At 33.0% G+C, this 24,486-nt stretch overlaps 1 protein-coding gene across 2 annotated transcripts in view; it reads right to left on the reverse strand.

Annotated features, from left to right (window-relative positions):
* Positions 1–24,486, reverse strand: part of STPG2 (sperm tail PG-rich repeat containing 2) — a 686,155-nt gene that overhangs the window by 416,375 nt on the left and 245,294 nt on the right. For both annotated transcript variants that reach the window (XM_051967542.1, XM_051967543.1), the window contains exon 11: positions 9,658–9,817. In XM_051967542.1, the coding sequence (XP_051823502.1) occupies positions 9,658–9,817 (160 nt within the window). The remainder of the gene's footprint in view (positions 1–9,657; positions 9,818–24,486) is intronic.

Here is a 24,486-nt window from a genome sequence, read left to right on the forward strand (position 1 = left end):
CTGGTCACAAGTTGATATAAACCTTCTTTGAAAATTTTTAAGTAAATTGAGACTCAAAATGCTTATAACATAAAGCTCTGAGATAATGAAAATTTAAAAGTTTTCATTATCTTCAGAAAAGTACCTTCAAGGGATCATCTACGTCATTATCCCCTTTTCAAGAACTCAAGGAAAGAACTCTCTAAACTTTTCCATTGTATTTCCCTTAAGTGTCTTCTACAATTGATTCGAACCAAAATTAACCTGCCTGATTCTGAAATTAAGAAGAAAAGAATGAAACATAGTTCCTAATTAACTATTCACATTTCAACAATGGCATTTGCAGCCCGAGAAAGAACCAAGGAGACTGAATGTGGATAAAAGAACACTATTTTTTTTTACCTTTTGTTGTTGTTGTAGAAAGAGCACAAAGTATTTTGTCATGGTTTTTCCCTTTTGTTTTTTATTTTTCTTTCTTAACATAACTTATATGGAAATAATGTTTTAAAAAATGATTGTATTTCTATAACCTATATCAGTTTGCATGTTATCTTGGAGAAGAAGGATACAAGGGAGAGAATGAAAAAAAATTGGATATCAAAATCCTGTAAAAATAAACGCTGAAAACCATTTTTTCCTGTAAATGGAAACATAATATAACAATAAAATAAAATAAAAAATTAAAACAATTCATATCTTAGAACATGAAATGAGGCTAAATGCATCAATTAAAAACATAAGAATAAAACATAGATCACATATAGCTATAACTTTTGTATATTTTATTTATGTAACATTGATTTTTAAAGAGCATAGAACACTTTTCTGATCAGGTTTCATTAAGAATATAAAATGGAAATGTCAGAATAAAGATCTTTTCTCATTTCTATAGAGAAAGATGAAAATAGATCACATATAATATTTAAAGGAAGCAATAAGGGCTTGTAAGATTTATCAACCAGAAAACTTAACTTAAAAATCAATAATAATGATGAATGATCCAATTAGAAAGATCTAATATGACACTTGAGTATGCAAAACTTGATTGACTAAACTTAAAACAGTTTCAAAATGAAAGTCCACTTTAATGACCTATTAAAACATATATTAAGTGAATCATCCCTGCTCATCTAATCAGATTGTGCAATGTATGTCTTACAGAAATTGAATCACTGAAATATTTTTATAGGAAAGAATATATTTACACATCCAAAAGAAATAAAACATATATCATAATATCAGGGAATTATATGTTGATAAATATATATAAGGTCTCTATTCTTATTCACTTCCAGAATCAGAATGACAAATAAAATAGTTTGCTTATATTAATAAATATTATAAATAGCCTTTTCCAATGGTATATTCACTATTTTATGTCTGCTCTGAGTAACTAATAAAAGTATATATAAAATGAAAGAAAAAATCATTTAATTAGTTGCTTTGGAAAAATTAAATATTATAACACAATATAACAATGTCTGTAAATTTTTTTAAAAATAACTTTCCCCTCCCAGAATTTTCTCAAAACTTATATTAGTATGACATTGAATTTATGTCACGTTTCCGATTACAGCAAGACTATATAATTCTGCCCCATTTTAGGAATTCTAAAAGTAATTTAGTACTATTGTCTAATCAGTCTTCACAACCCACATGAAAACTTAAAGACATAGCAAATATAATTCAAAATTTGCAAAAAGAACATTTGATAAAAAATAGCTATTTAATTGTTTGCCTAAATTACAATGATAAAGTTGACGAAAAATCTATTAGCAGAAAAAAGATATTGTCTCCTGCAATCATCTAGGTCACTATTTGTACAAATAAGTGAAATGTTTGGTGCTAGGATGGGAGAGTAAAAAATTCCCTGGACCCCTCCCAAATTCCCTCAAACCTTGAAAACCATAACATAGTAGAATTTAGAAGAAGAAAAACAACTTATCAGCACAGCAGAAAAGATCTGTCTCACTAGGGTGAAAGAGGAGATGGCAAGCAATCTATCTGCAAGGTCCCTGTATCCATGAAACCTGAGGAATGCCAGCAGTCCCAGGCCAGCAATCCAGTGAAGATCCCATCATCAAGACCTTGCCCTTACTGCTGACCAGCTACCAGCTACCCTGTAGGATGACCAGCAAAGAGACCCTGCCTCCATAGCAAATCAGCAACAGGCCTCATCTTTGGGGCAGGACAGCAGCAAAACCCTCACCCAGGAGAAACCAACAATGAAGCCCCACACCCAATTCAGGGCAGCAGCAGGGTGGTCCTTTCCAGTGAATGTCTACAATTAAGACCCTGACTCCTAAAATAAGAAGCTGGGATAGTATAGGAGCAAAACTCAACTTTCATAGAGAAGAACAGAGTCACAAAGTAGAGAGAAAAAAATGAGGGGGGGGAAGAACTTGTCTATAGAAAGTTATAATACTGACATGAAGAATCAAGGCCCAAAGTAAGACTAGGACAACAATGTCAAAATGACAACAATTAAAGCCTCAGAGAAAAATGTGAATCTCAGGCTCAAAAAGAACTCCAAGAAGAGTTTAAAAAGGAATTCCAAAAGAAAATTTAGATAAGAGCTAAAACAAAAAAAAAAAAAAAAACAAAAAAGAAAAAAATGGGAAACTATAGGATGATTTCCCTAATGACTATTGATGCAAAAAAATTAAAATATTAGCAAGTAGATTATAGTAACAGACCACAAGGATTACATACTATAACCAGGTGATATTTATATCAGGAATACAGAAGTGATCTAATATTAGAAAAACTAGCAGCATAATTTAAGCTATAAATAAATTTTTAAAAGCAACAAAAATCATATCATTATCTCAATAGATGTAGAAAAAACTTTTGACAAACACACTCATTGCTATTTAAAAACCACCAGAGAGCATATGAATAAATGGAGTTTACCTTAAAATGATTTTTTTTAAAGTTATTTGGGGGAAAAACGGCTAGAAAACTAAAAAACAGTATAACAGAAACTAGATATAGATGATCATCTCATACTTTATACCAAGATGAGATCAAAATAGGCATATGAGTTACACATACAGAATAGATTACCTGTCAGATATATGGAAAAGAGAATCTGGGCAAAACAAGAGATAGAGAGTAATACAAAAATGTTAAAAAGATTTTATATGTGTATGAGTGCACACCACACACACACACACACACACACACACACACACACACAGCCACTAACCAAAATTAGAAGGAAAGCAAAAATGGTGAATTTTTACAGCAAGTATCTCTGATAAAGACTTCACTTTTCAAATAAAAAGAAAATTCAGTCAAATTGATAAGAATATATGTCATAACCCAATTGATAAATGGTCAATAGATATTAACAGGCAATTTTCAGACAAATAAATTAAAACTATCTAAATTCATAGATCCAGAGAAAGACCTGTTGTCTAACTGCAGATTAAAGCATACTATTTTTTCTTTCCTTCCCTTCTTCCTTCCTTCTTTCTGTTTCTTTATTTCTTTGGTCTTTTTATACAAAATGACTAATATAGAAATTTGTCACATAATTACAAATATATAATCTATACCAGACTGTTTATCTCACAGAGGGAGAGAAAGGAAAGATGATAGAATTTAGAACCCAACGCCTTTTTTTAAATTATTTTTACAAGTAATTGGGGAAAATATTATTTTTAAAATGAGAGGGCATATGAATCTCAGAATCTTTCATTTATCTCACTGATTTATATGTTTTCAATAAATATTATAATTTAATGGACAAAAACTGGATTAATGAATGAATGAACAGCTGCTGGAAAACTTAAATTCATATGAAACTTATCATAGACTTCTGAGTGAACATTGTTCATGAGTTTGGGTTGCTGGAGCTTTCCTTAAACTGAACAAGGTTCTGTCCCACTTGTGGTAAGAAGATAGGAGGGAGGTAGGGGACAGTGATAATTGATGTTCGAGGGATTAGGCACCAGTTCCCAGGAAAACTGAATCCAAGCATAATAAAAATAAGTAGCAACAGCTGCAGAGGGAAGGGGCAGGGAAGAGAAAGTGACAAGGGTTTAATTAAATTTCAACTAAAAATGGGCTTTCATAATGGCAGTATGGTGAACATTCCAGAAAGACAGGGAAAGACAGTGTTTGAGAATCAGTGTCTTAGTACATATTCTCATTTTCTTGGCAGAATGTAAATATGTACATACATGTGTAATTTAAAACTGATAAAAAGGAAGTTTCTATTTCATTTGTTTTCTTTAAAATCTCACGAAAGACCAAGAGTAATGATTTAGTTGTGTAGTGACAACACAGTGGTAGATGCCTTTGTAAAGCCATTATTTTTATTTACAATTCAATGTTTTGCTTTTGAAATACTAATTTTACTTAATTACAGTGCAATTTGATAATACTGGGGAAGAAATTTTCTGTTATTCCTCTCTATGGCAAGGGCATAGTGATTGTTAGACCATTATTACTCCTTGGGATAACTTGATTTTATTTTAAAGTTTGTTTAAAACTTTTCCAAGACCTTTCCCTAGAAAGCACATTTTTTCCTTTAGAAAAATATTTTAAGATCATTGTACAGATGAGGAGACAGAGAAGTTAAGCCATTTTCCCAAGGTTATAGAAGCCATAAGTAGCACAGTCAAGAATACTCTCCATTGCTTCAATAAAACCCAGAAAAAAATTAATTTTGGAAGAATTTAATTTAGATGTTTTAACTAATGATAGACAAACCAATAAACAAATCCAAATCTCTGCCACCGAACTTATTTACCTCCTTTAATTCCAAGAACAAATCCTTCCTTGATATTTTTTTTCTTTATTTTACTAAGTTTATTTGTTTGGAATACTATTGCTTTATGAATCATTTTGGGAGAGAAAAATCAGAGCAAAAGGGAAAAACCATGGGAGAGAGAAAAAAACAGAAAAAAGAAGTAAACATAGCATGTGTTGATGTACATTCAGTCTCCTTAGTTCTTTTTCTGGATACAGATGGCATTTTTTGTCCATAGCCTATTGGAATTGCTTTGGATCACTGAACTATTGAGAAGAACCAAACATTTCATAGTCGATCATCACATATTCTTGCTATTAGTGTTGTACAATGGTTCTGCTTGTTTAGCTCAACATCAGTACATGTAAATTCCTCCAGGCCTTTCTATAATCAACTTGTTCATTATTTTTTATAAAACAATAATATCCTTCATGTACCATGGATTGTTCAGCCATTCTCCAATTAATGGGCATCTACTCCTTTTCTAATTCTTTGTTACCACAAAAAGTGCTGCTACAGATGTTTTCGCACATGTGGGTCTTTCTTCTCCCTTTGTGATTTCCTTGGGATAAAGCTTCAATCATGGCACTGCTGGGTCAAAAGATATGCACAGTTTTATAGTCTTTTGGCATAGTTCCAGACTACTCTCCAGAATACTTGGATAATTTCAAAACTCCACCAGCAATGTATTAGTGTCCCAGTTTTCCCACATCCTCTCCATTTCATCATTATTTTTTCCTGTTATCTTAGCTAATCTGAGAAATGTGACGTGATATCTCAGAACTGTTTTAATTTTCATTTTTCTAATTAATAATGATTTAGAGCATTTTTATATAACTATAAATGGCTTTAATTTCATCATCTGAAAATTATCCGTTCATATCCTTTGACCATTTATCAATTGGAGAATGGCTCAAATTCTTACAAATTTGAGTTTCTTACAATTCTCTCTATATTTTAGAAATGAGGCCTTTATCATAACCCTTTAAAGTAAAAATGTTTTCCAATTTATTGCTTCCTTTCTAATCTTGTCTTGTATTAGTTTTATTTGTACAAAACCTTTTTAACTTAATATAATCAAAATTATACATTCTGTGTTCAATAATGAGCTTCAATTCTTTGGTCACAAACTCCTTCCTTCTCCATAGATCAGAGAGGCAAACTACCCTATGTTTTTCTAAATTGTTTATAATATCACTCTTTATATCTAAACTATGAACCCATTTTGATCTTATCTTGGTATATGGTATTAGATGTAGGTCAATGCTTACTTCCAATTTCCCATTTTCCCAGTAGTTTTTGTCAAATAGTTGAGTTCTTATCTCAAAATCTGGGATCTTCAGGTTTGTCAAACACTAGTTTACTAGTTTACTAGTCACTGACTATTTTGTCCTGTGAACCTAACCTATTCCACTGATCAACTACTCTATTTCTTAGCCAGTACCAAATGGTTTTAATAACTGCTGCTTTATAATATAGTTTTAGATTTGACACAACTAGGCCAACTTCATTGGTATTTTTTTCATTAATTCCATTAAATTCTTGACCTTTTGTTCTTCCAGCTGAACTTTGTTATTATTTTTTCTAGATCTGTAAAATAATTTCTTAGAAGTTTGACTGGTATGGCACTGAATAAGTAAATTAATTTAGGTAGCATTGTCATTTTTATTATATTCGCTCAGCTTACCCATGAGCATTTGATATTTTGCCAGTTGATTAGATCTGACTCTATTTGTGTGGAAAGTGTTTTATAGTTGTCTTCAAATAGTTCCTGACTTTACACCTACTACTTCATCATTTATGGTACCCTTTATCAATATGTACTTTCCCTCCTTATCTCTTTTAATAAGATCTATTTTTACTTTTGCTCTATCTGAGATTAGAATTGCTATCCCTGCTTTCTTATTTCAGCTGAAGCATAATAAATTCTGTTCTATCCTTTTACCTTTACTCTTTTGTATTGTAATAAGTCTTTTTCACCTCTTCATGTGAACTAATTGTCCTATTAAAACTCCTCTTTCCTCTTTTTTTCCAATACAGATCTTTTTCTTTGATGTCATCACACCAGAGTTCATTCACAACCCCACCTTCAGCCCATGTGATGCCCCCTTTGTCTACCCTAGTGTTAGAAACAGTTTGCAAGAGTTACAGATATTGTTTTCCCATGTAGGGATGCAAATGGTTTAAACTTTATGTGTAGATTTTTTTCCCATTTACCTTTCTATGGCTCCCTTGAGTCTTGTGTTTGTAGATTAAATTTTCTGTTTAGTTCTAGTTTTTTCAATAGAAATGATTGGAAATCTCTTATTTCACTGAAGCTACATCTCTTCACTTGAAAGATGATGCTGAATCTCTCCAGGTAGCTAATTCTTGGTTGTGACCTCAGGTCTTTTGCCTTCCAGAATATGGTAATCCAAGCCCTCAGATCCTTTATTGTAGAAGCTGCCAGATCCTGGGTAATCCTGAGTATAGCTCCTTGATATTTGAATTGTTTTTGCTTTTGTTTTTGTTTTTTCTGGAAGCTTATAGTGCTTTTTCCTTGAAATGGTAGTTCTAGAGTTTTGCAACAATGTTCCTTGGGGTTTTCCTTGTGGGATCTCTTTCCAGAGGTGATAAGTGGATTCTTTCAATGAGTATTCCCTCCTGTTTCTAGAATACTGGGGCAGTTTTCCTTAATGACCTCCTGTAAAATGTTATGCATGCTCTTTTTTTGGTCATGGCCTTCATGTAGGGAAATATATTTTTTTATTATTTAAAAATTATTTAAATTAAATTGTAAAAATATTATTATAAAAAATGCAAAATGTATTATATATATGTATGTATACATATATTGATAATTTTCATCATTCACTCTTACAAAATTTTGTGTTCTAAATTTTTCCCTCTCTTTCCCCCACCCCCTTCCCTAGATGGCAAGTAATCCAATATATGTTAAACATGTGAATTCTTCTATACATATTTCCATAAATATGCTGCACAAGAAAAAGCAGATCAAAAAAGAAAAAATGAGAAAGAATACAAAATGCATGCAAACAAAAACAAAAAGAGTGAAAATACTATATTAGGATCCACATTCAGTTCTCAATGTCTTCTCTCTGGGCGCAGGCAATTCTTTTATCACAAAACTATTGAAACTATAGGCCAATAATTTTTACATTGTATGGTCAGCCATTTTGCCAATGAGGTATTTCACATTTTCTTCCGGCTTTTTCCTTCCTTTCCATACTGCTGACTCTCTTCTGCATACTTCTCATTTTCGTTTTCAGTTTTTCTTCTACTCTCTTATTTGCCTTTTGAAGTCTTTTACGAGCACTTTCAAGAAGCCTCTTTGGATTTGAGACCAATTTATATCACTCTTTGAGATTTCTTCTGGAGACATTCTGTCCTAGTCTAAGTTTGTGTTTTGGTCTGCCCTATTACCATAGTATCTTTCTATGGCCAGGGTTTTTTTGTTTGTTTGTTTGTTTGTTTCTGGCTCTTTTTTTTTTTTTTTTCATTTTCTTTTGATATTTCCTCTTTCTTACTTTTATGACTGAGCTCTGCCCCTGGGGTAAAGAGGGTGCTGTCCCAAGCTTTCTGTGCAGCTCTGAGCCTTTACTTTGCACACAGGGGCTCCTTGTGTTTATAGGAGATGGCTTTGCCTGTTCTGTTCAGGAAACAGCCTGGTCTCCCGGAATTTGGCTTCTGAGCTGAGCCTGGAAGCTGCTCCACTGATTTGGTTCTCTACTGAACCAGGACTGAGGGTCTTAGTTGCTGATTTGCTGTGATTAAGAGCCTCTAACCAGCTTTCCCAAAGTTTACCTGATCTGGGCTGAACACTCTTTTTACTTCACTGAGATTGACCTTTCTTGAAATTTCTTGAACCCTTAAGAGCTGAAGAGTAGATTCATTCCATCAGACTCTGTTCAGAGGCTTGGTTTCCTGTGATTATTGGGAGAGCTTGAGCAGCTTCCTTTTTTTACTTCACCATCTTGGTTCCTTCCATTTCTAACACCTTGACAACAATTTCATTACTTCAATACATTTACAATAACGTTGCAAAATTTAAAAATTGAAATTACCCTTTTTTTCTATCAGCTTTTACATTAGCATTTTCGTCTGGTGACATAAAAAAGGCAAACATCCTCAGGCAAATTCATACTTTTACTACTGAATAATAATTTCAAAATGTGGGATCAATTCTACTGAATAAGTCATTTCTATCTATCTAAAAAACCCATTTCCCATTGACAGTTATTTCAATGTAGTGTAACATAGAAAACATGTATATTCTTAATCATTTGTAAAGTACAGTAGAAAGTTAATAACTATGATGAAGACGGTTTCCGTAAAACTTGGAAAGACATATGAATGTGATGCAAAGTCAAGTGAGCAGAACCAGAATAACACTGTACTTAGTAACAATAATACTGTACAATGATCAGTTGTGAATTACTTAGCTGTTCTTAGTAATACAATGTTCTAAAATAATTCCTAAAGGACTTAATGTTGAAAATGTTATTATCTACTTCCAGAGAAAGAACTGATGAATCTGAGTAAAAGATGAAGCAAATCTTTATTTTAACATTGTTTTTTTTCCTGGATTTTTTGGGTCTGTGTTTTCTTTTGCAACATAGTTAATATAAAAATATGTTCTGTATGACCAAAGATGTATAACCCATATCAAATTGCTTCCCTGAAGGAGCAGGAAGGGAAGCAAATGGGAGGGAAGAGAATTTGAAACTAAAAAAAAGTTTTAAAGAATGTTAAAGATTTTTTTACATGTAATTAGAAAAAAAACAAAATTTAAAAAGAAAAAATAAACTAATTCTTTCAATAATCAACTTATGAAAATATGTAAAAAGAAAGAAGACAAAGAAAAGAATCTTCTACAGCACTTCCAATTACAGTTTTTTAAAGACATATAATGATCTTACCTGGTCCATCTTTCTTTATCTCAAAACTTCTAGGAGTTGAACTAAGGAAAGAGTTATGCTTTATTCTGGCAATACAGGTTCGAGGTGGCATGTATTTAGATCTGCCATATGATTTCTCAAATGATTTTTGAACGTCATAGTGGCCTGGTGGTGGAACATCCTGAAAAATGAAATTTGTAATAATATACATAAGCAACTTATATAACAAAATTTTTCATTAACTGCAGGATCTGATGTTCCTAGATGTATGTGAAAAAGGTAAGAATGAAGACTAGGGAGGTAGATAACCAGCTTCTTGTTCTCTACATACCTTTTTCTCTGGTTCAAATTTATTTGACTTGTATGAATGTGATGCAAAATGAAGTGAGCAGAACCAGAATAACATTGTATTTAGTAACAACAATATTGTACAATGATCAGTTGTGAATAACTTAACTATTCTTGGCAATACAATGATATAAAGACAAAGATGAGTTGGTGAATTTCTAACCCTAAATCAGATTGGTTGGTTATATGGGATAAAGATCTATGGTCTACGCCTTACACAAAAGAATTGAGAAGAAAAGACTTGATCTAATTAGCTGCTACTTAGGGTACAATGTGACACAGTGACTGCAGTAAAGAAATGTCAGTCTGAATAGAAAACTAATACTAAACTAAAGAACAGTAAACTATCAGTCTGAAGGAAAAGATCTCATCATACTTCAGTAGTCTGGTACTGAGAAGCTAATTGGTGGCCCTAAAAAGATGAATCCCAGAATCTAGAACCAAGTATCTCTGAAGAGCAAAGATTATGAGATGAATAGAGTGACATGCTCAGCAGAGAAAAGAGAAATCTAAAAAGGGCAGTGAGACATCGGGATGTAGTTGAAAAATCATAACCAAGGGTGTTATGTCCCAGGTCCTCTTTTCTATCTCACTTGTGGTTTATCAGTCTCCCAGGGATTTGATTATCATCTTTATGCAGGTGACTATTTTGGACTGTACATACAGTTCTGGTCTTTCTACTGAGGAACAGTCACACATCACTAAATCATACTTGAACATTTAGGACTAGACTTTCTGTAGACATCTTAAATTCAACATATCCAAAACAGAATGCATTATCTTTCTTTTCTATAAATATTTTCATTTAATCTGACTATTCCGCTATTTTGTACTTAAAGATAAATCTCCAAAATAAAGTTCTCATTAAAGAGTTACTCAGTCCAACAAAATAAATTCCCATATTTTCTAAAAATGTATGTCTCTTCATTTTAGCTTCAATTCTTTTGGGACTCACATTTGATCACTGCACCAAGCAAGAGTTCTAAAGTCTTTCAAAGTTGTTATTCTCAATATTGTAAAGTGTTCTTCTATTTCTTCTCATTTCTTTCTTCTTACTCATTTTCATTTCCCTCAAAATTCTTTTTCCAACATTCTTATTCCTGTTGAGTCTACACTTGCCAATCACCCACATGTCATTCTCATAAATTCAATGCTACCTTGAGTCCTCACTCTAATGCACCTTACACATCAAATATGCTGCCAAATATTATTTCTACTCTCACATCTCTTGTATATAATCTCTTCTCTGCATACACATAGCCACAATCTTAGTTCAAGCCTTAATTACCTTTCTACAGGATTAGTGCAAGAGTCTTCTAAATTTCTCTCCCTACCTGAACTTGCTCGACTCCCAAGATTGTTCTCCGCTTTCTACCAAGGGGATTTTTCTAGTGTACGTCTGAAAGTTTGCTTGATGAGCTCCAATGGCTATCTATTGTTTTCAGAATCAAGTATTATTCCTTCTGTTTGGCATTACACATCAATCATCATAATATGGTTCCTTCCTGGTTTCCTAGTCTCATGCTTTGTTCCCCTTCATAGGCTCAAAGAAGACTTTTTCCATCTCCATGACTCCACAATGGTTGTCCCCTATTCCTACAACATTCTGCCCTCTAACCACAACCCACTACCTTCTGTGGTTTCCTTCAAAACTTAGTCCATGTCTCATTTCTGCAGAAAACCTTCCTCAGTTTCCCCAGCTGCTACAACCTTTGATCTTCTTGATGTATTTCTTGTCTCTTAATTATTTATATTAGAAGGTGAGATTCGTGAGGGCAAACATTGTTTTCCCTTGTATCCCCAGACAGCACTTAGCACATAGTAAACATTTAATAAATGTTTTTGACTAACAGAAGAAGTGCTGTGGGGAACAAAGAAATATGATAGCAAGGTATATTGGCTAAGGGAAGCCCAGAAAAGGATAGTGATCAGATGTCCCAGAGAGAATAGCATGATGATTTCAGCAGATAATATCAGAGATCCTGAAGTGTCAACAGGTATGAACTGTCTCTCCATATGTATGCCCTGATCACCTATGTCCCCTTCTCTGCACATACTTTGGTTATATGCATTCCCTCTATGAATATGAAAATTTTGTGGCTCCATTCTTTCAACCAATGGTCTAAACCTGAAGTAGTTATTCTGAGGGCCCATATGGAAGAGAATTACAGAAATTCTGAAAAAGAAAAGCTTAAAAAGATTTTTTCTTCATAAAAATCTATAAAGAGAGAAAATGTTCCCCCAAAGCACCCAAGACTGGAAATTTAAATTGTGTCAATTTATTTATTATATGCTTTGCCCACAAAATTGCAACCAGAACAGAGAAAAAAGAAGAAATATCTGTCCGTGTGTTATCAAATTTGTCCCACTATAGTTCAACCTCTGTAAAAATACTCATTTGCATTTTTCATTTATCGTCAATGTCATAAGGATATTCAGGTTATACATGTGTATGAATATAAGCTGTGATTACCCTAACCAGCGATTTTAATATATCCATTCTTGCTTCATGAGTCTGTGAATATATTTTATTTATTTTGCAAAATTAACTTTATTTCATGTTTAATAGTTTTCAATTAAGCTAAAAAGCTTATCTTTCCATCTGTTATAACTCCTTAATGCCCTAATATTGTATTAAAATATTAATCAGCATCAGAACAACATGGATATTAATAATTACAACAAAATTCTCCACTAAATATCAAATACCACATATAATACAATCATGTATAATTTAATCTTTTAAAAAATCATGACTTCAATGAAAATCTTTTAAATGTTTTATTTAGATTTGATTCTCTGCATATACGTCATATAGAAATGTTAATACTTTCTACACATTTATGTTAAAAATTATTTCACCAAAAATGTCATCTTCACTATTAGAATCCATTAATTTCTGTCTTTCACAAAGACCTAATCTTTTGGAACATAATTATTTCAAAAAGAAATAATTTTTATATCAAAGAACAAGCATTAGAGCTTAAAGTATTAGGAAAACGTCCAAGAAAAAAAAACAAATATTTTACAACAAAGGAAACTGATTTGCATTTAGCAAAAGCAATTGCTCCTACGAACTCTAAGATGGACATTCATTATAGGAGCTGTATAATGTAACTTATTTCTTTTGATATCCAAGACAATATATCACAAAATTGCCTCATGTTACAATTATTATATATAGTAATAACTTCATAGAAACTAGAGAAAGTTAAATGATCATCAAATCCATTGTTGAAAAATTTGAGTGCAATTATTGTTCAATCATTTCAATCATGTTCAATTTTTTGTAACTTCATTTGAGATTTTCTTAACACAGAAGTTGAAATGATTTACCATTTCCTTCTCCAGTTTATTTTACAAATGGAGAAACTAAGGCCAATGTTGTTAAATGATTTGTCCAGAAATGTACAGCTACACTTTTCACACAAATAAAGTAAGATCTAAACAATTGGAAGAATATCAAGTGTTCATAGGTAGGCCAAGCCAATCTAATAAAAATGACAATTCTACCTAAATTAATCTACTTATTCAGTGCCATAGCAGTCAAATTGACAAGAAATTACTTTATAGAGCTAGAAAAAATAATAACAAAATTCATGTGGAAAAAGAAAATATCAGTTCCCTTGAAATTAATGAAAAAAATGCAACAAAGGTGGCCTAGCTGTACCAAACCTAAAACTATAGTAATAAGGCAGTGGTCATCAAAACCATTTGATACTGGCTAAGAAATAGAGTAGTGGATCAGTGGAATAGGTTAAGATACAATCAAAAGATACAATAGTCAATGACTATAGTCATCTAGTGTTTGATAAACCCAAAGACTCCTGGGATTAAAAACTCACTATTTAACAAAAGTTTCTGGAAATCTGGAAAATAATGTGGCAGAAAATAGGCACTGACCAACACCTAACATTCTATACCAAGATAAGATTAAAATGGGTTGATAATTTAGACATAAAGAGTGATACTAGAAGCCAATTAGAAGAAGGAATAGTCTATCTCTCAGATTTGTGAAGAAGGGAGGAATTTTTGATCAAAAAATAATTAGAGAACATTATAAAATACAAAATGCATAATTTTGATTATATTAAATTTAAAAGTTTTTGTACAAACAAAACTAGTGCAGAAATGTACAACTAGTAAGCGTCTGAGGCCAAACGCTTATTCATGAAGATGAAGTCTTCCTGACTCCAGACCTGGCATTCTATCCACTGTAAATGGAAGGAGACAAATTAATATGTATAACATTCATGTGTACATGTGTACATATAGATATATGGGAGAGGAACAAAGTCCAATTTCAAGCCTATAACCTTGATGTTATGCTGCTCTTGCTCAAGGTCATATCTTTTATTGGGAAAGCTACTGTGAGCTGCAATGATCTGACATCCATCACATGTTCCAGATCATTTAGATGTAGAATTCCATCTTTCCAGGAGAGAAGGGAGTGACAAGCACTAAGATTTCTGGCCTTTTTTCTTCCTTCCTTCAAGAGAACATCAAACATATTATTTGTTTAATTATTTGGGGGGGGGGTCTCTTTATGGTATAACTTTTCCTTAGTCTTCTAAAACTCCTCTATGGATTTCACTTGCCTTTCTCTCACCTTGATTTTCTATCTTCCTTCCATTTGTTGAAAGCACCAATAAGCTGGAAGTAATGGGGCACTCTTGTATTTCCAGCACTGGGGCAGACTAAGGCAAGCAGATCTCTTGAACTGAAGAATTCTGGGATAATCTGGTCAGATGTCTACCCTGTTTGTCATCAATATTGTGAATCCTGGGGAATGGGGGGAGGGAAAGTGGAGGGAAGGAGGAGGGATGGAGACAGGGAGAAGGATGTGTGCCCTCACTTAAATTCAATTCATTTGCCTATCATGGCATTACTTCCCTGATGTCATGGTCCCCTTCCAGAACCTCTGACCCTTTAGAAATTGTTTTGAACCCTGACATTAAGGAATAGCATTTGGTAGGAGGAGTATCTATCTGAGTCTTCTACCATATGGACTAGACTAGTTCTTATACTTAAAAGATATTAGAACCATCAAAGGATTAAAGACAGCTCGCTGGTAAGAGTTTCCTAGTAGTATTAGTATTAAAAAAGCCATAAGAAGCTCCAGCTGCCACAAGAGATTTTATTGGTGGGCCACAGTGGCCAACTCAGAGATAGAGAAATTTGCTCAACTGAATCAAGGTTGTGCCCTAGCTTAATAGACTTCTCTTGTTCTGAATGGTCTTTCTCTGTTTTGGTTAAACAAATCTCCTTTTTTTTCTTTTATCACATATAGACCATAAATGCCAGTTTTCTTCCTTTTAATCTTGAAAGTGACATACCAGCCAGGTCTGAGTTAGCTTTTGCCCATTGCAGCTGCCCAGCAATAAAAAGAGAATAGCAAAAGTAATGTAGATATCTTAAGCAATTTTCAAGAAGAGATAGGTACACTTAGGCTAGAACTTTGAAGAAATCTGCTTTGACTTTTTTGAATTTTGTGGTATTAATTCAACAAAAACACTGATTTTGTCATAAAAAAAACTAATCTAAAACCTAGAGAAAGATATTTGAAGGCTGTTGCCATATAGACAGGGTGGGCAATATAAAATTTGAACACATAGGTCAATGAAAAGCCAAGAAACAAAAGGATAGAGTTGTATCAGTTCCTTTGCACTTTTCCACACATAAAGTCCACAGTCATTTTTTCTCTTATTCTGATAATGTCTTACTGAATAATTTAAAAACTCAAAGTCCCAGAACCTGGGAGGACAAAGACTGTGCCCTGAATGCTATTATTTCTTCCATAAAACTTAGCCCCAAACATAGTAAGTGCTATCAAATACTTATTTTGTGGACAAAAGAATAAATGTTACATTTTTGCAAATTTCTCCATTTCTGATAAGAATAGTCCACATCTCACTAGTGTTTCGAAAACAGAACTGGGAACACACACAATTTATAAAAATAGAATTCCCTGAACCTATTGTCCTGAATAATTAAAATCTGCCAAGTTTTTAATGCAAAATATTGTTTTCTTTCTTTGCTAACAAAAAACTTTAGTTTTTATTTTGTGAACACTTGACAACAGTAAGAGAAAATATGCAGCTCAGCAAACAAAAGCAGGACCACTTGGGAAGAAATGTCTGATAAAACTTTGCTCTTTTAGTAAATGCTGATATGATTGGAGGTGGAGAATTTCTAAGGGAAAAAAAGGACTGCTGCTACTAACATGTTAGCACTTTTCTATACAGTCTCAGCAGGGCAGCTATATATCTCAGGGAATAGATCACTGGGCCTGGACAGTGGATAGTCCTAAATTCAAATCTAGCCCTAGACACTTACTGGCTGTCTGATCCAGTCATTCATTTCACATTGTTTTGCCTTAATCCACTTGAAAAGGAAATGACAGCTCTCCAGTGTTGGCGTGCTATAGTGCAGAAGGTCACAGATTCAGATACAACAACACAGTTCTGATACTAAAGAACTAATCCAAAAAAAAAAAAATTATATCTTAGATATACAAATGGCAGATAATTATGTCTTGAGATATTTTGCTAACACTTGAAATTTTTGTTGTTTTAAATAATTTTCCATTTGTAGATGAATTATATACAGTCCATGGGAAATGTGTCTCCTACATAAAAGCAATATACTCTTTAATTTGACAATTCGAGATCTACTATTAGCCCACACAATTTTGGGAATACATTTTAAATAAGTAAATGTGTAAAGACTGACATGAAACTGTAACTTGATTATGAGCTAGATACATTATTTTATATATATATATATATATATATATATATATATATATCATTGTTTTATGTGAAAAGATAGAGTATCTTATAAAGGCCTCCATTCATTAATGTCATTTAGAAAAGGTCACACTAAAAATTTGTCTTAAAAATTTTATGTATTATTCAATTAAATTGTCTCCTTTTTTTGCCCACATTAAAATGTCCCTAACAAAGCCATTATGAATCTCTAGCTTAAATTATAACAAAATAAATAAAACTTTTTATCAGTGTACCAGGAAGCAGTGTAGTGAAATACAGTAGAAAAGAGCATGGATTTGGAATCCACAGGGATCTAGACTCAGAACCTAATACCAACAATTATAAAAATTACATTTCCCAGCTTTTGGGATAAGAATTCACTATCTGACAAAAACTGCTGGGGAAATCAGAAAGTAGTATGGCAGAAACTAGGCACTGACCCACACTTAACACTGTATACCAAGATAAGGTCAAAATGGGTTCATGATCTAGACATAAAGAATGAGATTATAAATAAATTAGAAGAACACAGAATAGTTTACCTCTAAGACCTATAAAGGAGGAAGGAATTTGTGACCAAAGAAGAACTAGAGTTCATTATTGATCACAAAATAGATAATTTTGATTATATTAAGTTTAAAAGGTTTTGTATACAAACAAAACTAATGCAAACAAGATTAGAAAAGAAGCAATCAACTGGGAAAACATTTTTACAGTCAAAGATTCTGATAAAGGCCTCATTTCCAAAATACATAGAGAACTGACTCAAATTTATAAGAAATCAAGCCATTCTCCAATTGATAAATGGTCAAAGGATATGAACAATTTTCAGATGAAGAAATTGAAAGTATTTATAGTCATATGAAAAAGTGATCCAAATCACTATTGATCAGAGAAATGCAAATTAAGACAATTCTGAGATACCACTGCACATCTTTCAGATTGGCTAAAATGACAGGAAAAGATAATGACTAATGTTGGAGGGGATGTGGGAAAACTGGGACAATGATGCGTTGTTTGTGGAATTGTGAATACATACAGCCATTGTGGGGAACAATTTGGCACTATGCTCAAAAAGCCATCATCTTGTGCATATCCTTTGATCCAGCAATGTTACTACTGGGCTTATATCCCAAAGAGATCTTAAAGAAGGGAAAGGGATCCACATGTGCAAAAATGTTTGTGGCAGCCCTTATTGTAGTTGATAGAAACTGGAAATGACTGTTAGAATTCTTACAAGGTGCTAAGTAAGTAAGTGGAATTGAGGAGACAGTGGTTAAATCTAATTTAGCATTGATTTAATCCTACAACAAATAATGGTTTCCTAGTGATATAAGGATTGGTGTGTACTCAGTGTGGGGCATATAAGGAGGAATTGTAAGGGGCAGAAAGGACAAGCTCACTAGAAGCTCTCAGAGACTCAGCCAGGATTCAGTCTAGGAGATTCACAAGCCAGAGAAGGCAGCTTAAGCTCTCAGAACCAAGACTACATAAGGCCTCTAAGAAAAACTAGCTGAGCCCCAAGTGAAGGAGATAAGACTTTGAAGGAGACAATAAAGGAGACAAATAAAGCATTTGGGGTGATTACTGAAGTGAAACAAAGGCTGCTTCCAGAAGCCCCCCAAGAAACCTGCTCCCAGAGAACATCATATTTTAAAGAAGAATATTACAGATGCTCATCAATTGGAGAATGGCTGAATAACTTGTGGCATATGAATGCTATGGAATATTATTGTTCTGTAATAAACGACCAACAGGAGGATTTCAGAAAATCCTGGAGAGACTTATGTGAATTGATGCTAAATGAAATGAGCAGAACCAGGAGATCATTATATACGGCAACAACAAGATTATACGATGATCAGTTCTGATGGATGTGGTTCTCTTCAACAATGAGATGATTCAAACCAGTTCCAACTGTTTAGTAATGAAGAGAGTCAGCTACATCCAGAGAGAGAACTATGGGAAATGAGTGTGGAGAGCAACATAACATTTCCACTCTTTCTATTATTATTTGCTTGCATTTTTGTTTTTCTTCTCAGGTTTTTTTCCTACATCCGATTTCTCTTATGTAGCAAGATAACTGTATAAATATGTATATATATATGTTGGACTTAACATATACTTTAATATATTTAACATGTATTAGACTATCTGCCATCTAGGGGAGGGAGTAAGAGGAAGGAGGGGAAAAGTTGGAACAGGAAGTTTTTCAAGGGTCAGTGTTGAAAAATTACCCATGCATATGTTTTGTAAATAAAAAGTTATAACAAAAAAGAAAAAAATCTTTAATAACAAAAAATAACATTTCCTGTGGTTCTAACATTTGCAAAGCACTTTATGTACCCCATCTCATTTGAGTGCCAGAGCAGCCTCCCTATACCCATTTTAAGGTTAAAGAAACATGCTCAAGGAAGCTATCTTAGATAGGATTCAAATACACATCTTCTTTCAGTCCAGTACCCATTTACTATATATAACATAAAGTTACTATTGGCAATTTAAAACATTTCACAGGTATTATATGGGAGAGGATTTCAATTCTTTTTTTTTTTTATAAAGCAGATAGTGTATTAATGGCAACAAAAAAAACTAAGATATAATCATTCCTGTTAAACTGACTGAGCTAGGAAGGAAGGAAGGAAGGAAGGAAGGAAGGAAGGAAGGAAGGAAGGAAGGAAGGAAGGAAGGAAGGAAGGAAGGAAGGAAGGAAGGAAGAAAGAAGGAAGGAAGGAAGGAAGGAAGGAAGGAAGGAAGGAAGGAAGGAAGGAAGGAAGGAAGGAAGGAAGGAAGGAAGGAAGGAAGGAAGGAAGGAAGGAAGAAGAAGGAAGGAAGGAAGGAAGGAAGGAAGGAAGAAGGAAGGAAGGAAGAAAGAAGGAAGGAAGGAAGGAAGGAAGGAAGGAAGGAAGGAAGGAAGGAAGGAAGAAAGGAAGGAAGGAAAGGAGGGAGAGAAAATTCTTGAATAATTTTGGGGATCACAGATTTAGAGCTAGAAGGACCTTTAGAGGAAATCAAACCTAATTCTGCCCATTATAGTTGAGGAAATTGAGGGAAGTTAAATGATTATTATGCTAATTTATTTGATTCTCAAGGTCAGATAAAGAATCAAGAAAATGGCTGTAAGGGAAGAGAATGAATAGAAGATCAAAAGCCATATGAAGAAATGATTTGCTAATTTATTTATACAATACACTAAAGTCCTTATCATTAGAGCTATATACCAAAACTCTCAGCTTTCATGGTAATGAAGAAAACATATTAAAATTACAGGCAATCCCCAAAAGTATTATTAAACATTAATCTTAATATTTTTCTAGCAGCTGCCATAACCATACTCTCTTAAGCAAATTATCAAAAGCAATCACTTAGAATTTTCCTTTTCCTTATTGAATCTAAGATACATAGCAAAGAAAAGAATTCTTGATAGAGGCTGAGTGAGCTTTAAGATATTTCTGTGCGTTTTATTATGACAACCAGAACACAGAAGAATGCAAAGAATTTACAATCTATCTCTAGAAATGAAACTCATTCATACCAAATATCTAAAGAACAAATTTAAAATAATATTAAAGAATGAGCCAGTATATTATAGATATCAGGAAAAAATCATTTGTGTAAATCATGAAAAAATGTTAGCTAATCAATCAAAAAGTATTATTAAATACCAGTTATAAGCCAGGCACAAAGGGCATAAAAACAAAAAATGAATCATTACCTATTTGCACGAAATATACAGGGGAGAGAAATACATATTTGAATAAAAAGAAACAAAAAATGACTAAACACTTATCTCTTTCATCATTTACATATATAGAGTATATATAAGTATATGGTAGTTATGGTATCTATGCATATAAAAATGTATATGTAGTCCTGTAATAAAGTCAAGTCATGAAGAAAGTACTGAGAAAATCTTTGAAGAAAATGTAGGCTTTAAATTCCTGATGCCTTTTTTAAGGCATAGGGATGGTAGTAATAAGCTTGGCCTATATTAAAAACAGTATAGTCAAATGCCTAGAAAGAAAGTCTAAATTGGAGAGTAATAAGAATGGAGCAGAGGTGAAGGATTAAGAAAGGAGGATACAATTGATATAGGATCTTGAATAATACACCTATTCTCAAGAGCAAAGTGGAGCTATTATAGGTTCTTAGACAGAAAAGGAAAAGAGGAACATAACATTTTAACTTTATTTCATTGGCTATGATAGGTAAAATAGATTAACATTAAAAAAGATCAGAGGCAAAAAGCCTAGTGCTAAGAAACTACTTTCAGGATTTCAGATATAAAGAAATGAAAGGTTTAATGAGAGTAACAATAACAAGAACAACCCTGATTTAAGTTTTACTGTTTCAAGAAAACTACACAGGAATTCTTATGGAATTAATTTATAAATAATTTATCATTCAAATAGTTTTTTAAAATGTTATTAATATTACTAATTACAATTTTAACTGACCTATTTGCTTTTCCTATTTTGAAATATAAACTGCTTTTCCTATTTGAAATTTTTGAAAATAAATTATTTATGGTTCAGAAATGAACAAGCATTTATTTATTAAGTGCTTAGGTATTCATAACTCTTAAAGAGGACACTAGATAGCACAATGGATAGAGTGCTAGGCCTGGAGTCGGGAAAACCTGAGTTCAAAACCGACCTCAGACACTCACTGCTGTGTGATTTACTATAGGTATCATTTAACCTCTGTTTTGCTTTAATGCACTAAAGACGGAAATAGCCAATCACTCCAGTATCTTTGCCAAGAAAATTCTATATGGGATCATGAAAAATTAGACACAACTGAACAATTCATGACTCTACAATTGAGTTCTCTATCCACCAAACTACCTTGCTGCACTAGTAGGAAGTAGAAAAAAATATTTAGTGAGACAAATGATGAAAAATATGTTCAACTCAAGAATATGTTGGTATTGGTATGGAATTGGAATTGGAATGCAGGTCCCTTTGTGATGGTTTACTTCCTTAATTTTTTATGCTAATTTTTTCCCTTACTAGACAAGTACATGCCTAAAATTCAAGAGATATGAAATGAATAAAGCAAAGAATATGTATTTGAAATGCTTCTGATAATACTGCAATGCTATAAATCTTGCAAAACTTAAATATATTCAAATATAAAATAAATTCCCTATAAGAAGGATATATTTTCAATTTTATTTTTATGATATTTTCTTATTAGTCTTTCAAGTGTCACACTGAAAATTCTAAAGGTGCCATGTATTAAAAGATTAGGTCATTTAAGGGTTTTCTGTAAAAGAATAATCAGTAAAGCTGTCTTATCATTTGTGAAAAATTAATTTATTCCCATAAAAATATAATTTTCTTATAAGAATATCTGTTTCAGTATCTGTACATTGTTACTTTTAATATATGTCATATTGAATAAAATGGTAGAGACTAGTTTTGTTTCCAGCAGTCCTATAATTTAGTATGTAAAGTTTCAGGTTAACAAAATAAATATTTTTTCTAATAAATAAAAAGTTATTGCTGAATCACTCAATGTTTTCATTCTTTTTTTATTTCTTATTTAATGAAAAGATATCTTTTGACATTTTCTCTTCACTAAAAATGAAATGCAATATAACAAAATGTATTTTTTGCTAAAAGTCTCATAGGTCATGCCCTTTTATTCATTTGATATTTCTAGAAATAAGATTAGTTAGTGGCAAGTTAAATAATGTTAATCACTATTCTCTTATTATCCATCATTAAAATTTATAAATTACTTGAAATGGCAATAAAAAAATCTCAAAATAAATCATTCTTATACAATCTATTTTGTTGCTAGAAAATTAAAAGGGAAATGTTCTAAATTTACACATGTAAGCTACATTTTATTTTGTGAAATTACATGAATTCCTTTTTACAACATAATTATATTCCATTTTTATCAGGATTATTAAATATGGAAACATTCCTACTGTAATGCTGGAGAAACTGAGGCAGGAGAGAGATTAGAGAATTTTTAATATTTTATTAATGGGAGAGTAAGATTGACTGGACAGGACTCTTGTCTCAAATTATCCAGTCAGACAGAGATAAAGATATACTGGGACCAAGGAATCCATGTTGGTCCCAGAGCTGGAGGAGACTGTCATCCCAAAGAATCCAGCACCCAACATACAGCCACCAGCTGCCAGCCTCCAGCAATGAATGGAGGAACCCCAACTTAAAGGAAGGGGTAAGAAGCGAGGGAAAATCTCTATCAAGATGGGGGAGGCCACAAATTCTAAGAACCCAGAGACAGGATGTCTGAATACAAAGAAATAAAGATATCAGTGAGATATCTTAGAATATTTTAGAGGGATATTGTAAATCCTTGAGGACAGAAAAGAGTCAGGAGGTCTACTCTCTTGTTTATCTTGCTAATTTATAACCTTAGAGCAAATAATCCTCAGTCTTACTGGGTCAGAGGGGGATTTACAACTAAAGAGATTGAGACAGAACAGTTAAGGGAACTGAGACAAGAGAAACTAGTGCAGGGAAACTGAGTCAGGACAGTTAAAGAAAACTGTGGCATAACACTATTACTTGGATTTCCTCAAAACAATTACATGAATAACAAAGACATTTACTTCTCAAAATCTAAAGTTCATTATCATTTCTGCACTCTCAGCTCTCATCTAGTTCAAAAGATGGTCATTCCAGTTAATCAAGTGTCATTATATAACAATGTTCCTAGGCTTCATAAAACACATGAGATCATTGATGAGAAAAATGTTTAAAGTAAGTGGCATTTTGGATAAGCACAAAACAATAAAAATCTGAATTAGAACCTGTATATGAATTCTATCCTCTTCCATATCATTTCAATATACACCTAATTTTTAGAAGGCACACAAAATCAATGAAACATTTGTTGATTGATAAAAAAGAAAAATGAGAAGGGTTTTGTATTTCACAAAATGGGCTATAACTGGAAGACTTTTGGTGAGAGCAAGCATTGAAAATTGATATTTATAATACTTAATGTTCACAAGATATATACTGAGGGGGGGTGTGAAATTGTGTTCCTTTAATCTGTAAAATTAACACTCTAAAATTGTGTACCCTTTGATCTGTAAAGAAGGGAGATTTGAGTCTCAGGCACTCCTGGGAAGCATATCTCCCCAGACAAGTTAAGTGGTGTCATCTGACTGGGCCTTTTCTAAAACAAGTCAGATCTCTATTCAAATTCAGGCTGAAAAAGGCTTCAAAGCAATTTCATTTGGGAGATCCTGGTCTGATCAGCTCAGGCTGCCCCAGCCCCCCACCAAGATCTGCTCATATAATAGGCTTCTGTTAACTCATTTCTTTGCAGAATGTCCAAAGCAGGACTACTCTTTTTTCCTTGTATAGCTGCCTGTCAGGACCCTGTCCTCTGAGAAGACATTCTCTTCTCAGTGCCAGCCTCCATTTCTCTGACAGGACTTTGTCACTAAAGAAGTCAGTCTCTTAGCAAAGCTGACTTCTCATCCAAAAATAAATTTCCATTTTTGCCACCTAAAACTCTTTGGGTTCATGATTCTTTCACAAAGAACCTGCGCCTCCAACCAAAAGGGGATTTCCACAATTCTCTGCACTGCCACTTACCTCATCATATATATCACTAGTAGTGATAACAATTATCTGTCTCTTAACATTTTTTCAAAGTAGATGATTTAAGGTGTTAGATTTTTAAAGCCCTTCACAACCTGGTCCCTTTCTACCTTCCAAACTGCATAACACCTTCC

Source organism: Antechinus flavipes, chromosome 6 (assembly GCF_016432865.1).
Source record: "Antechinus flavipes isolate AdamAnt ecotype Samford, QLD, Australia chromosome 6, AdamAnt_v2, whole genome shotgun sequence".
In the NCBI taxonomy this organism is placed as follows: Eukaryota; Metazoa; Chordata; class Mammalia; order Dasyuromorphia; family Dasyuridae; genus Antechinus; species Antechinus flavipes.